The following is a 15,445-nucleotide window of genomic DNA, read 5'->3' as shown; positions in this document are numbered from 1 at the left end:
TGCAAAGCGCTGTTCTAAGCGTTAGGCACTGTTTTAAGCGCCGGAGGTTGTCCCACGGGGGGGCTTACAGTCTTAATCCCCATTTTCCAGATGAGGGAACTGAGGCCCGGAGAAGTGACTTGCCCAAAGCCACCCAGCCGCCAAGTGGCGGAGCTGGGCTTTGAACCTCCGACCTCTGACTCCAAAACCCGGGCTCCTTCGGCGCTCAGAAGAGTGCTTTGCCCATAGAGAAGCCGCGTGGCTCCGCGGAAAGAGCCCGGGCTTTGGAGGCGGAGGTCATGGGTTCGAATCCCGCCTCCACCACCTGCCTGCTGTGTGGAGACAAGGAGACCCCCGACAGCACCATCAAACCCCTGGGTAAGCGGCGGCTACCTGTCCGGCCTCCCAGCCTGGGCTTGTATATATGTTTGTCCAGATTTATTACTCTATTTATTTATTTATTGTACTTGTCCGCATCTATTCCATTTATTTTACTTCGTTAGTATGTTTGGTTTGGTTCCCTGTCTCCCCCTTCTAGACTGTGAGCCCACTGGTGGGTAGGGGCTGTCTCTATACGCTGCCAATTTGTACTTCCCAAGCGTTTAATACAGCACTTAACTTCTCTGGGCCTCAGGGACCTCGTCTGGAAAATGGGGATTAAGACTGTGAGCCCCACGTGGGACAGCCTGATCACCCTGTATCCCCCCCGCAGCGCTTAGAGCAGTGCTTTGCACATAGTAAGCGCTTAACTAATGCCAATTATTATTATTATTATTATTATAGTAAGCGCTTAATAAATGCCATTATTATTATTATTTCCACTGAGCCCCGCCGCCGGGCTCCGAGCCTCCGGGGGATGGGGAGGGGGAGACAGAGAGACCTAATCCCGCAGATAACATCCTCGTCCTCTCCAGATTCCCGGTTGGGCTCCCCCGAAGGCGGGGGCCCTTCCCTGTTTATCTGGGGCCCGTCAGGACAGGGCGGGAGGAGGGGGCCGGGGGAGATTTAAAGGCCCAGGCCGGGCCCCCGGAGGGGAGAGGGAAGCGGTGACGTGGCCCGGCTGTGACTGGCTGGGCCGCAGGGGTCTCGGGCAATTAAGGGGCCGGAGAGGGGCGGGCGGGCGCAGTGTGGGTCCCCTCCGTCCCCGCTCTGGACGCCCCGCGGGGCCGGGGCGGCCACGACGGCTCCGAGCGGCCGGCCTTCTCCCCCCCGGGCCATGGAGTACACGGCGTCGCCCAAGCCCCAGCTGTCCTCCCGGGCCAACGCCTTCTCCATCGCCTCTCTCATGGCCAGCGGCGGCCCCAGGGACAAGGAGACCCCCGACAGCACCATCAAACCCCTGGGTAAGCGGCGGCTGCCTGTCCGGCCTCCCAGCCTGGGCTTGTATATATGTTTGTCCGGATTTACTACTCTATTTATTGTACTTGTCCGTATCTATCCCATTTAGTTTACTTTGTTAGTACGTTTGGTTTGGTTCTCTGTCTCCCCCTTCTAGACTGTGAGCCCACTGGTGGGTAGGGGCTGTCTCTATACGTTGCCAAGCGCTTAGTACAGTGCTCTGCACGCAGTAAGCGCTTAATAAATACGATTGATTAATTGATTGTTAGTATGTTTGGTTTTGTTCTCTGTCTCTCCCTTGTATCAATCAATCAATCAATCAATCGTATTTATTGAGCGCTTACTATGTGCAGAGCACTGTACTAAGCGCTTGGGAAGTACAAATTGGCATCACATAGAGACAGTCCCTACCCAACAGTGGGCTCACAGTCTAAAAGGGGGAGACAGAGAACAGAACCAAACATACCAACGAAATAAAATAAGTAGGATAGAAATGTACAAGTAAAATAAATAAATAAATAAATAAATAGAGTAATAAATATGTAGACTGTAGACCCTTGTAGACTGTGAGCCCACTGGTGGGTAGGGGCTGTCTCTATACGTTGCCAACTTGTACTTCCCAAGCGCTTAGTACAGTGCTCTGCACGCAGTAAGCGCTTAATAAATACGATTGATTGATTGTTACTATGGTTTTGTTCTCTGTCTCCCCCTTCTAGACTGTGAGCCCGCTGGTGGGTAGGGACTGTCTCTATACGTTGCCAACTTGCCAAGCGCTTAGTACAGTGCTCTGCACGCAGTAAGCGCTTAATAAATACGATTGATGGATTGATTGATTGTTAGTATGTTTGGTTTTGTTCTCTGTCTCCCCCTTCTAGACTGTGAGCCCACTGGTGGGTAGGGACTGTCTCTATACGTTGCCAACTTGCCAAGCGCTTAGTACAGTGCTCTCCAGCGCTCAATAAATACGATTGATTGATTGATTGATTGACAGCGGCAGGGGAGGGCCATCACGCGTCTGGCCTGTTTTCCGTCATTTCATCACCATCATCATCAATCGTATTTATTGAGCGCTTACTGCGTGCAGAGCACTGTACTAAGCGCTTGGGAAGTACAAATTGGCAACATATAGAGACGGTCCCTACCCAACAGCGGGCTCACAGTCTAAAAGGGGGGTTTCACCCATCCACATCCATCCGTCCCTCCACCCACCCATCCATCCGTCCGTCCATCCCATCTGTCCGTCCATCCATCCAACCATCCATCCATCCATCCACCCATCCATCCATCCATCCATCCGGACAGCTCTCGGGACCTGCGATCGTTCCATCTTTTAGACTGTGAGCCCGCAGTCGGGTAGGGACCGTCTCTATATGTTGCCAACTTGGACTTCCCAAGCGCTTAGCACAGTGCTCTGCACACGGTAAGCGCTCAATAAATACGACTGATTGATTGATTGATTCGGGCCCCGATACGGACTGAACACGAGCGACACTTCGTCCGCTCGTGTTTCCGCTGTTTCTGGAAATAAATTCCCAAGGCCGACGCGATGCCCGTGTGTTGGGCTTCGTTGGAAAACAACGCGTTTCTCTCTCGGAAACCCTTTTCCCGGCTGCTCCCCAGCCCAGCCCCGACCCCACGGCTAATTCCCAGGCCAGTCCAACCCGGCCGGCCTGGGTCCAGTCCCGGCTTCCCACCGACCTCGTGGGGACTTTAAACAAGGACCTCTTGGGGAAGTTCCTCGACTTTTCGTTACAGCGCTTATTTAACCACCTTTTCCGCTCATGGAAAACCGGGGGCTTCCGAATCGGCCAAGTCCGGGATGGCGTTTCCCAGACCCCCGCCCCACCCGTCCGGCCACAATTGGGGTTTGTTAAGACAGCGCCAGCCTGCCCGACATATTTCCTGGGGAACTCTCCCCTCTGCAGAACCAACTGTTTCCTAGTTACCAACGACAAAAATCTGTGTTTTTTCCCTACCTTTTTCCTCCTTTAGTTTTTCCTTTTTCTCTTCTTTAATGTTTTCCTGTAAATTTTCTCTCATCTCCTTTCTTTCTTCCTCTCTCTTTACTATTTCTTTCCTTCTTTATCTACTTGGCATTTCTTGCATACTTCCTGTATTTCTTCCTAGAGTTTTTTCTTCCTTCACCTTTTCTGTATTTCTTCTTCATATTTCTGACCGTCCTCATTATTTTTTTCTCTCGCCTCCTTTATTTCTTTCACCTTTTTTCTCTTCTCCCACGTTTTTCTTTCCTCTCTTGTTTCCATCTCGCCTTCTTTCTCCCCCTCTTTCTCCGTTTCTCTTTTTTTTGTTTGTTTTTGTTTTTCGTTCTTTCTTTTTCGCTTTCATACTAGTTTTCCTTCCTGCTTTCTTTCCTGCCTAATCTCGAGCCTGGCAAATTGGCGAACTAGGCCGACAGGGCCCGAAGGCGACCGGCTTTCCTCTTCCCGGTCCGGCCCGACTCTGTGGCCAACGCCCGGCTTGGAGTGGGCCGGGCAGCGTCCTCCTCTCCCTGGGAGGAAAAGTGAAGTTTTGGGAATGAAGTCGCCCAATTCGGTCCAGAGAGGGGAGGGCTCGGGGCGTGCTGAGCGGTAGCCCCTGTAGCCCGCGCTGTGTGGAGGGGCGAGGTCCCTGAAGACCCCCAGCTCGGCTCGGCTCCTTTTCGTTGAGCTGGAAAATTCTCCAAATCCCCTAACTCCCTGCTTTCCGTGGCAAGGCCGGGTCCCGGGCGTCTCCTATGGGCGCTTAACTTTCCAGATTCATTCAATCGTATTTATTGAGCGCCTACTGTGTGCAGAGCACTGTCCTAAGCGCTTGAGAGCAAGGAGTCTGAGGAGAGTCAAGAGTGATGTACAATCAGAAAGTGTCTTGGGGAGTAGAAGGGAATGGAAACTGGCAGACATCAGGTAAAGAGAGACAATATAAAAATGGAGAAAGAGCTTTGAAGTCGATGAGAAGGAGTTTCTGCTTGATGAAGAGGGAAAAATCTTAGAAGGCAGGGTGTTCTAGCCTGAGCCCCCCGTACCACCGTTGGCATCACCAGACCCCCCGACTCTTTTCTCCCCACCTGCGCGTCTGGGCGGCGGGGCCGGGCGGGATCAGTCCTGGCTTGGAAGCGCTGAAACCGCCTCGTCTATTTCATTGGTTTCGGGAGAAAGGAAATTCTCCCCGATCCGAGCAAGGCACCGCACCGGGTTGCCCGACTCCTCACCTGAACGGCTTCCCAATTTCGTTACCGGGAGAAAGAAACGGGAAGCAGCGCTGGGGGTGCTTCCCGTCCACTCTTTCCAACTGCCCGTTCCTACACGCTCCCGTCTCCCCATCCCCGCACATCCCCATTTTCCCATCCCTGCACACCCCCACTCTCCATCCCCACACCCTCACATCTCCCCATCTCTGCACACCCCCATTTCTCCAACCCCACACCCTCCATCTCTAAATCCCCGTACGAATTCCCATCTCTCCATCCCCGCACATTTCCATCTTCCCATCCCCGCACATTCCCATTTCTCCATCCCCGCACATTCCCATTTCTCCATCCCCGCACATTCCCATCCCCGCACACCCCCATCTCTCCATCCCCGCTCACCCCCGTCTCCCCATTCATTCGTTCATTCAGTCGAATTTATTTATTCATTCATTCGATCGTATTTACTGAGCGCTTAAGAGCACTGTACTAAGCGCTTGGGAAGTACAAGGCGGCAACATATAGAGACGGTCCCTACCCAACAACGGGCTCACAGTCTAGAAGGGGGAGACAGACAACAAAACAAAACATGGAGACAGGTGTCAAAATCGTCAGAACAAATAGAATTATAGCTGTAGGCCCCTCATTAACAAAAGCAATAGAATAGGAAAAATGTACAAGTAAAATAAAAGTAGTAATAAACCTGTACAAACATGTACAAGTGTTGTTGGGAGGGGAAGGAGGTAGGGCAGAGTAGGGATGGGGAGGAGGAGAGGAAAAAGGGGGCTCAGTCTGGGAAGGCCTCCTGGAAGAGGTGAGCTCTCAGTAGGGCTTTGAGCGCTTACTATGTGCAGAGCACTGTACTGAGCACTCGGGAGAGTAAAATACAAGAATAAAAGGCGCATTTCCTGCCCGCAACGACCTTACACTCTAGAGTGACTGTACACCCCCCCCATCTCTCCATCCCCGCACCCCCACCGTCCCCACCCCATCACAAGCCTATCTCCCCACCCCGCGCTCACCCCACCCGGGCCCACCAGTGTTGTTTTTTTTTAAATCGTATTTATTGAGCGCTTCCTGTGTGCAGAGCACTGTACGATGAGGACGACTCATCCCTGCCCACAAACGGTCGAGAAGCAGCGTGGCGTGGTGGCTACGCCACAGGGGCCTGGGAGACAGAGGGTCGTGGGTTCTAATCACGTGTCCGCCGTATGACCTTGGGCAAGCCCCTTCGCTTCTCCCGGCCTCAGTTCCCTCACTTGTAAAATGGGGATTGAGACTGTGAGCCCCCGCGTCGGACGGGGAGTGGGGTCCAACCCGCCTTGCTTGTAGCCACCGCAGCGCGTTCAGTACGGCGCCCAGCACGTAGTAAGCGCTCAGGAAAAAAAATAATAATAATGGTTTTTGTTAAGCGCTTACTATGTGCAAAGCACTGTTCTAAGAGCTGGGGAGGATGCAGGGTGATCAGGCCCCACGTGGGGCTCCGTCTTATTCCCCATTTTCCAGATGAGGGAACGGAGGCCCAGAGAAGTGAGGCGACTTACCCAAAGTCACACAGGTGACAATTGGCGGAGCCAGGATTTGAACCCATGACCTCTGACTCCCAAGCCCGTGCTCTTTCCACTGAGCCACGCTGCTTCAATAATCATACAAATTAGAGGGAGGTGTGGCCCCGATTGGGGGATGGGGGGGGTTCCTGCGGCTCGGCCGGTCTCTGAGCGCTGTTTCCCTCTTTCTCCGCGCTTAGAACATCATCATCATCATCAATCGTATTTATTGAGCGCTTACTATGTGCAGAGCACTGTACTAAGCGCTTGGGAAGTACAAATTGGCAACATATAGAGACAGTCCCTACCCAACAGTGGGCCCACAGTCTAAAACAGTCTAAAACAGTAGAACAGTGCTTGGCACATAGTAAACGCTTAACCAATATGATTGTGAGCCCTATGTGGGACGGGGACTACGTCCAACCTGCTGTATATTCATTCATTCAATCGTATTTATTGAGCGCTTACTGTGTGCAGAGCACTGTACTAAGCGCTTGGGAAGTACAAGTTGGCAACATAGATGCTTGTACAGATTTATTACTCCATTGATTTTACTTGTACGTATTTACTATTCTATTTATTTTGTTAATGATGTGCATCTACCTTTATGTCTATTTATTCCGATGACTTGACACCTGTCCGCATGTTTTGTTTTGTTGTCTGTCTCCCCCTTCTAGGCCGTGAGCCCGCTGTTGGGTAGGGACCGCCTCTATGTGTTGCCGACTTGTACTTCCCAAGCGCTTAGTACGGTGCTCTGCACACAGGAAGCGCTCAATAAATACAATTGATTGATTAGGAGGCCTTCCCAGACTGAGCCCCTTCCTTCCTCTCCCCCTCGTCCCCCTCTCCATCCCCCATCTTACCTCCTTCCCTTCCCCACAGCACCTGTATATATGTATATATGGTTGTACATATTTATTACTCTATTTAGTTATTTATTTATTTATTTTACTTGTACATTTCTATCCTATTTATTTTATTTTGTTGGTATGTTTGGTTCTGTTCTCTGTCTCCCCCTTTTAGACTGTGAGCCCACTGTTGGGTAGGGACTGTCTCTATGTGTTGCCAATTTGTACTTCCCAAGCGCTTAGTACAGTGCTCTGCACATAGTAAGCGCTCAATAAATACGATTGATTGATTGATTGATTGATTGATCCATTCATTCAATCGTATTTATTGAGCCCTTGCTGTGTGCAGAGCGCTTGGGAAGTACCAGTCGGCTACATATAGAGACACAACGGGCTCCCAGTCTAGAAATAGCATTTGTTATTATTGAATTGATTGATCAATTGAATTAATCATTTATTAATTAATTAATTATTAATAATTATTAATAATTAATGAATTATTGAATTGATTAATCAATTGTTTGATTAATTGATTGAGCGCTTGCTGTGTGCAGAGCGCTTGGGAAGTACCAGTCGGCTACATATAGAGACACAACGGCACACAGTCTAGAAATGGCATTATTGTTGATTATTATTATTATTCCCCCGTTCCCAGAACAATTCGTGGAGAAATCCTCCTGCGCCCAGCCCCTGGGCGACCTGTCCGGCCTGGACTTCGGCGGCCCGGGGGTCCCGGGGGTCCCGGCCAGCGGAGCAGGGGGCAGCAGCCCCGCCGCGCCCCGCACCGAGCCCCTGATCCCCGCCGCCCCCGCCGTGCCCAGCGAGGAGATGGCCCGGATCGGCTGCAGCCTGGAGACCAAGGACCTGTGGGACAAGTTTCACGAGCTGGGCACCGAGATGATCATCACCAAGTCCGGGAGGTAAGGCCTCGGGGCCACAGGGGCGCGGGGAGCCGAAGGGGACTGCAATTTACATTTACATTTTCTTCTCTGTCTCCCCCCTTAATAATAATGGCATTTATTAAGCGCTTACAATGTGCAAACCACTGTCCTAAGCACTGGGGGGATCAGGTTGTCCCACACGGGGCTCACAGTCTTCATCCCCATTTTCCAGATGAGGAAACTGAGGCCCAGAGAAGTGAAGTGACTTGCCCAAAGTCAGCTGACAAGTGGCGGAGCCGGGATTTGAACCCATGACCACTGACTCCAAAGCCCGGGCTCTTTCCACTGAGCCACGCTGCTTCTCCTTCTAGACTGTTGGGTCGGGACCGCCTAGATGTTGCCAACTTGGACTTCCCAAGCGCTTAGTACAGTGCTCTGCACACAGTAAGTGCTCGATAAATACGATTGAATGAATGAATGACCCAGCCTCGGGGACCCAAATTCTGAAACAGCCGTCGAACCTGGGTTTGATTCATACAATCGTCTTTATTGAGCACTTACTGTGTGCTGGACACAGCACCTGTATATATATTTGTACAGATTTATTACTCTATTTTACTTGTACGTAGTCACTATTCTATTTATTTTGTTAATCCTGTGCATTGATCTTTAATTCCATTTGTTCTGACGCCTTGACGCCCGTCCACTTGTTTTGTTTTGTTGTCTGTCTCCCCCTTCTAGACTGGGAGCCCGTTGTTGGGTTGGGACTGTCTCTACACGTTGCCAACTTGTACTTCTCAAGCGCTTAGTACAGTGCTCTGCACACAGTAAGTGCTCGATAAATACGATTGAATGAATGAATGACCCAGCCTCCGGGACCCAAATTCTGAAACAGCTGTCGAACCTGGGTTTGATTCATTCAATCGTCTTTATTGAGCGCTTACTGTGTGCTGGACTAAGCCCTTACCCACAGCACCTGTATATATGTTTGTACAGATTTATTACTCTATTTTACTTGTACATAGTCACTATTCTATGTATTTTGTTAATGCTGTGCATTTAGCTTTAATTCCATTTGCTCTGACAACTTGACGCCCGTCCACTTGTTTTGTTTTGTTGTCTGTCTCCCCCTTCTAGACTGTGAGCCCGTTGTTGGGTAGGGACCGTCTCTATATGTTGCCAACTTGGACTTCCCAAGCGCTTAGTACAATGCTGTGCACACAGTAAGCGCTCAATAAATACGACTGAATGAATGAATGAATGAATCGGGGCGGAGGGTCTCCTAAGAGGCAGCCGAGTCCCCTTTTCCACTTCGGACATGATAGGGACAGGCTCGGCTTTCTGTGGCTTCGCCTCTCCCGATGGAAACACACACACAACACACGCACACACCCATAAAAGATCCACGGGCGTGTACACAAAGACACAGGCCCACAGAGGCACACACAAACACACGCAGTTACACGCAAAGTCCCCCTTGAAGCTCCCTCCCATTCATACACGGATTCTAATCTCTGAGAGAGAAGAGACAGAAACAGACAGATTGGGAAGCAGCGTGGCTCACTTGAAAGAGCACGGGCTTTAGAGTCAGAGTTCGTGGGCTCAAACCCCGGCTCTGCCAATTGTCAGCTGTGTGACTTTGGGCAAGTCACTTAAACTTCTCTGGGCCTCAGTTACCTCATCTGTAAAATGGGGGTTAAGACTGTGAGCCCCACGTGGGACAATCTGATCACCTTGTAACCTCCCCAGTGTTTAGAACAGTGGTTTGCACATAGTAAATGCTTAATAAATGCTATTATTATTATTATTATTATTATTATTGGGGCCAGGAAAGGTGGGGCAGGGGAGTGAGAGGAGAGAAAAGGAGGGGTTCACCCCCCCCACAACCCCCACAACTGTCCTGGAGCCAAGTTGAAGGGGGCAACACCCAGGTCTGGCCCCCCTATCCAGCCCAGCTGGTGTGAGCCCCCCTCCCCAGTCTAAGATGTTGGAGGGAAGGGAAATTCAGGGCACCTTCATTCATTCAGTCGCATTTATTGAGCACTTACTGTGTGCAGAGCACTGTGCTAAGCGCTTACCTTACCCCTTACCCCTTGTTTCTGCCCACACTGGTCTGCTGTGTGATCTTGGCTGAGTCCCTTTACCTCTCTGTGACTCAGCTTCCTCATCTGTATGGTGTAGTGGGAAGCAATATGGGGTAGTGGATAGAGCCCCTGCCTGGGAGTTGGAAGTTCATGGGTTCTAATCCCAGCTCTGCCACTTGTCTGCTGTGTGACCCTGGGCAAGTCACTTCACTTCTCTGGGCCTCAGTTACCTCATCTGTAAAATGGGGATTAAGACCGCCTAGGCGGGGCAGGGACTGTGTCCGACCTGATTTGCTTGTATCCGCCCCAGCATTTAGTACAATGCCTGGCATGTAGTAAGCAGTTAACAAATATAATTGTTAATTATTATTAGAATGAGAATTGTAATAACCCACAGGGAGATTGCATAAATAAAATTAAATTAGTAATGTGAAAGCACCGTGTAAAACATATTATTATTATTATTTTAGAGAAGCAGCGTGGCTCAGTGGAAAGAGCAGGGGCTGTGGAGTCAGAGGTCATGAGTTCAAATCCCTGCTCTGCCAACTGTCAGCTGTGTGACTTTGGGCAAGTCACTTCACTTCTCTGGGCCTTGGTGACCTCATCTGTAAAATGGGGATGAAGACTGTGAGCCCCCCGTGGGACAATCTGATCACCTTGTAACCTTCCTGGTGCTTAGAACAGTGCTTTGCACATAGTAAGCACCTAAATGCCATTATTATTATTATTATTTAAAAGAAATGCCTGCAGCAATCACTCCCAGAAGGGTGGGGAGAGGTAGGGAAGGAATAAGGAGGCAGGAGGGGGAAGAGGGGAAGGGGAAGAAAGGGAGCAGCTATTGGTCACCCTGATCAGAACTCCTCTGTAGCATAGATTGGAAAGTTCAAGGTCTACCCTTCTATAACACCTTCCCAGTCCTTCTAGCCCCAGATCTTTAAGAGATGGGTGGGCGGGCAGCCAGGGTGGCTGTGAGGAGTAATAATAATAATAATAATAATGGTGGTATTTGTTAAGCACTTACTATGTGCAAAGCACTGTTTTAAGTGCTGGGGAGGTTACAAGGTGATCAGGTTGTCCCATGGGGGCTCACAGTTTTAATCCCCATTTTCCAGATTAGGGAACTGAGGCCCAGAGAAGTGAAGTGACTTGCCCAAAGTCACACAGCTGACAATTGGCGGAGCTGGGATTTGAACCCTTGACCTCTGACTCCAAAGCCCGGGCTCTTTCCACTGAGCCACGCTGGGAGTAGGGGTGAAGAGGGAGCGTAGATGGTCATGTCGAGGTGAGAGGATCCCTCTCTTTCCCCCTGGACTGGTGATCAGCCCCACATGTGTGTGGAGGCATGTTTGAGGTGCCCTCCTCTTCCTGATCCCCTCCTGCAGCCAATCTGCATCCGTGTCAATGGCCTCTGCCAAGCAGAGGGTGGATGGGCAGTTAGCACAGGTGGGCAATTAGACCATGAGAGCAGGCAGGTGGGCTTTTAGTGCAGACAGGCAGTTAGACCACGAGAGCAGGTGGACAGGCTGCTGAATTGATTGATTGATCCGGCCCAGCTGGAGGGTCGGAACTGGGTGGGGAAAGGCCGAACTAACTCTCCCTGGCTTCCCTTACAGATGACAGTCCCACCCAAGGCCAGCCAATGCTGACTGCCCCATGTTGTCGTTTGCAAACTGTTCCAGGACTCCCGTTGGCCTGGATTTTTCTAGGTTTTGAGTACTTACTAATAATCAATCAATCAGTGGTATTTATTGGGTGCCTACTGTGTACAGAGCACTGTACTAAGTGCTTGGGAAAGTACAAGAAGCAGCATGGCTCAGTGGAAAGAGCATGGGCTTGGGAGTCTGAGGTCATGGGTTCTAATCCCGGCTCTGCCACTTGTCAGCTGTGTGACTTTGGGCAAGTCACTTAACTTCTTTGTGCCTCAGTTACTTCATCTGTAAAATGGGGATTAAGACTGTGAGCCCATGTGGGACAACCTGATTACCTTGTATCCCCCCCAGTGCTTAGAACAGTGCTTCGCACATAGTAAGCTCTTAACAAATGCCATTATTATTATTACAATACTGTAGAGTTGGTTGACACCTTGACTGCCCACAAGGAGTTCACAGCCTAGAGGGGGAGACAGACATTAAAATAAATAAAAAAGTTACAGCTATGTACATAAGTAGATAATGATAATAGCAATAGTGCTATTTATAAACTGCTTGCAATGTGTCAAGTAAGCACTGGGGTAGATACAAGATAATCAGGTTTGATACAGACCCTGTCTCTCATTGGGCTCACAGTCTAAGCTGGAGAGAGAAGAGGCAGTATGAAGGACACCATGTAACAGATGAGAAGCAGCATGGCCTAGAGGAGAGAGCACAGGCCTGGAAGCTAGAGGAAATGGGTTCTAATCCCTACTCTGCTGCCTCTCTGCTGTGTGACCTTGGGCAAATCACTAAACTTCTCGGTTCCCTCATCGGTAAAATGGGGAGTAAGACTATGAGCTCCATGTAGGACATAGACTTTGTCCAACCTGGATTTATCCCAGAGATTACTTCAGTGCCTGGCTTAACAAATACCTTTGAAAAAAATAAACAGCTATATCACTGCTCACACTAGGGAGTATGTCTCCCTAAACTAAGTGGACCTCTGACACCTAGAGCACGTAGATCTGACCCCTAAGGGATAGCCCTCTCATACCTTCAGGACGATCCTCCCATGCCTAGGGAGAAAAGCACTCAGGAAGGGCTTAAGCCCTTTATTTATTATTTATTTATTAATAAATTTATTTATTATTTATTAATAAATACCGTTGAAGGCCAGCATCCATTTGAGGCTTGGAGTGGAGAGTGGTGACTGGGGGGATCTCCTGGATCAAAGCTTGGTATATTTTAGGTGGGCATAAAGGGAATGGGGATCCTGGATTGTTTTCTACTTTTGAGGGATCACTTCAGAAATCCCCTTCTCAGCTCCGGATCAAGTGCGTCAATCGTTCTGATCTCTCCATTTCAGGAGGATGTTTCCCACCATCCGGGTTTCCTTTTCGGGAGTGGATCCCGAAGCCAAGTACATCGTCCTGATGGATATCGTCCCTGTGGACAGCAAGAGATACCGTTATGCTTACCACCGCTCCTCCTGGTTGGTAGCCGGAAAGGCGGATCCTCCTCTTCCAGCCAGGTTTGTTTTTGTCCCTTCATTGCCAAGAGGTCACCGAACGGTGACATTTTCTGGATGTCGCCCTCTGTCACAGGCTGGAATTTGAGGCCGGGCCACTTTTAGGACCAGGGGTGGGAGAATATGCCAAGGTACCGAAAGTATTGAGTGCTTGCCAGACCTTCCCTTTTGTTCCAAAGGTATTGTTTCAGCAGTCTCCCAAATGCTGCAAAATGATTCCAGACAACCCTATTTCTAATGCTCGATAATGTGCAGCCCGGGCCACTTTCATTGGAAACTACACAGGGGCAAGTTTCTAAGTCAATCACAAAAGTTTGCTAACATTTGAACTGGACCGTTTAACTTACTGAACTGGTTAATTATGTTGTGCCGTGCATAGATCCATCAGTGGTATTTACTGGGCGCTTACTGGGTACAGAGCGCTGTACTAAGAGCTTGAGAGAGTACAATAATAACAGAGTTGGTAGACACATTTCCTTCCCAATATAGCAGGACCCACAGAAAAAGTATAAGGCAAGCCATGATGTCTACAATAAAATCTTCATGTAGAGACCATGTTTAGTTTTTTTGAAGACTTTTTTTTAAAAAAGAGATACTGCTTTCATAAATAATTCCAGAGATGGACACAATCTACCTTTAAGCCAATTTCCTGTTACAGGAAATTTGGCCCACTGAGGACCTTTTGGATTAATTTTCCCTGGAGTTTTTTCCAAGAAAGTTTTTTGATGGGCATGGAATCTTCCTAAGATGTAGCCATGGTAACTGCTGGGCAACACAATACACCGGTGAAAGAGACAGTAGGAAAAGGGAAAATAGTGACGTGGGACTTTTTAGAGACCAATCCCATGCCTTCTTTGAAACCTAAACCTCTGTTTAAGGAGGGAAGAAAGTCCAAATTGTTGGGACCATTATTGCATTGCACATCTCCCTTGTGAGCACGTGTCTGCCTGCTCTAGATGCTGTGGGCCGATAAAGAGGAAAAAGATAAGACCCTACTCTGACCCCTAAGGGATAGCCCTCTCATACCTTCAGGACAATCCTCCCATGCCTAGGGAGGAAAACACACAGGAAGGGGCTTAATAAATACCCTTGATGGCTAGCATTCATCTAAGGCTTGGAGTGGAGAGTGGTGGAGATTATTCTTAATCAAGTTTTTCTTCAACAAGTTAAATGAATCACCTCAGATTTTGCCTAGAGAGATAAGAGGGTATGGGGGCTTGTGGGTTGTAGTCTTGCCTCTTTCCTTAGTTTATTCCTCAGATGAACCAGGGCAAGATCCAGGCCTGAGACTGTCATTTTCTTGGTCTCTGAATTACATTCATTTAGCATGGTAAGGCCTGCAAAGCTAATTGCTTTGATCAATCAGTCAATCAATTGTATTTATCGAGTACTCACTATGGGTAGAGCACTGCAATAAGCGCTTGGGAGAATTCAATACAACAGAGTTGATAGACATGTTCCCTGCTCACACGAGCTTACAGTCTCCAGGGGGAGACAGACATTAATAACATTATTTTATTAAGCCCATGGGACCCTGAGACTTTATGAAAAATGAAAAGCCCAGTTTATACCGGCTGTAGGAGCTTTTCCAATCCTCATGTATTCATTGGTATTTATTGAGTGCTTATTGTGTGCAGAGCACTGTAGTAAGCACTGCCCAACAAATACTAAGTGATGAGGAGAGGAAATCATCGCTAAATGGTTTTGATAAAGAAGTCCCCTCTCCGTGGGGCAAACCCAAAAAGTGACTTGTCCCCGGACCCTTTTATTACCAACCCACCCTACCAGCAGGCCTCTTTCCCTGGTTCTCTCTAGGTTTGAAAGCTGATACAATTTGCCTTTTTGGGCACGCAGGCTAAAAGTTATCCGCGAGTTTAAATTGCATTTTTTTACAATGTTTGAATGCAATTATAACTAGCCATTTGCCCCTCTCCTCCTATCCCCCCGTCCCCCCTTCCCCCCGCCCCCCGCAACTTTTATACTCTCCAACATTTTTTTCTTATCTGAAAGTATCCTGTTTGGAGAGAGAGGAAGATAGATGTAAAGGCCAGTAAAGACTATGGAAATGGGTCGTTTTTTGTTTATGTTACTATTCAGTTGCTGTTTGGGGAAAAGGAATGCTTTACCAATATATGTACTTAAGCTATTGCAGGAATTTTAAGGCCTCAGACTTAGAGGACTGGACTGTGTTTGATTTTGTATTCATTTTTTGTCTTACTCAGGTCTAGTTTATCTTTCTATGCACCACCAATGACTAAAAATGGCTCAATCTTTTGAGGCTTGAGGGATACCAGGGTTCTTAAAGAGCCTCATAAACTTCTGTAGAGGCTCCTTTCAGTTTGCCCTGTAGTCCAGTTTCCCGAGAATAAATCAAGTGATGCTTTGGACGAGTGCTCCTAGTTTAGATAGCCCCTGAAATTGCATC

General features: G+C 48.9%; 1 protein-coding gene across 1 annotated transcript in view; it reads left to right on the top strand.

The window, feature by feature from the left end:
* Positions 1–1,125: 1,125 nt before the first annotated feature.
* TBX20 (T-box transcription factor 20) overlaps positions 1,126–15,445 on the top strand; it is a 73,582-nt gene continuing 59,262 nt past the window's right edge. The window contains exons 1-3 of the mRNA XM_038772608.1: positions 1,126–1,322; positions 7,552–7,816; positions 12,859–13,023. Coding sequence (XP_038628536.1) covers positions 1,196–1,322; positions 7,552–7,816; positions 12,859–13,023 — 557 coding nt within the window. The 5' untranslated portion in view covers positions 1,126–1,195. The remainder of the gene's footprint in view (positions 1,323–7,551; positions 7,817–12,858; positions 13,024–15,445) is intronic.

The sequence above is a fragment of the Tachyglossus aculeatus genome, chromosome 2 (assembly GCF_015852505.1).
Source record: "Tachyglossus aculeatus isolate mTacAcu1 chromosome 2, mTacAcu1.pri, whole genome shotgun sequence".
Lineage (NCBI taxonomy): Eukaryota > Metazoa > Chordata > Mammalia > Monotremata > Tachyglossidae > Tachyglossus > Tachyglossus aculeatus.
Note: the sequence above shows the minus strand (reverse complement) of the source record. Positions and strands in the feature narration are given on the sequence as shown.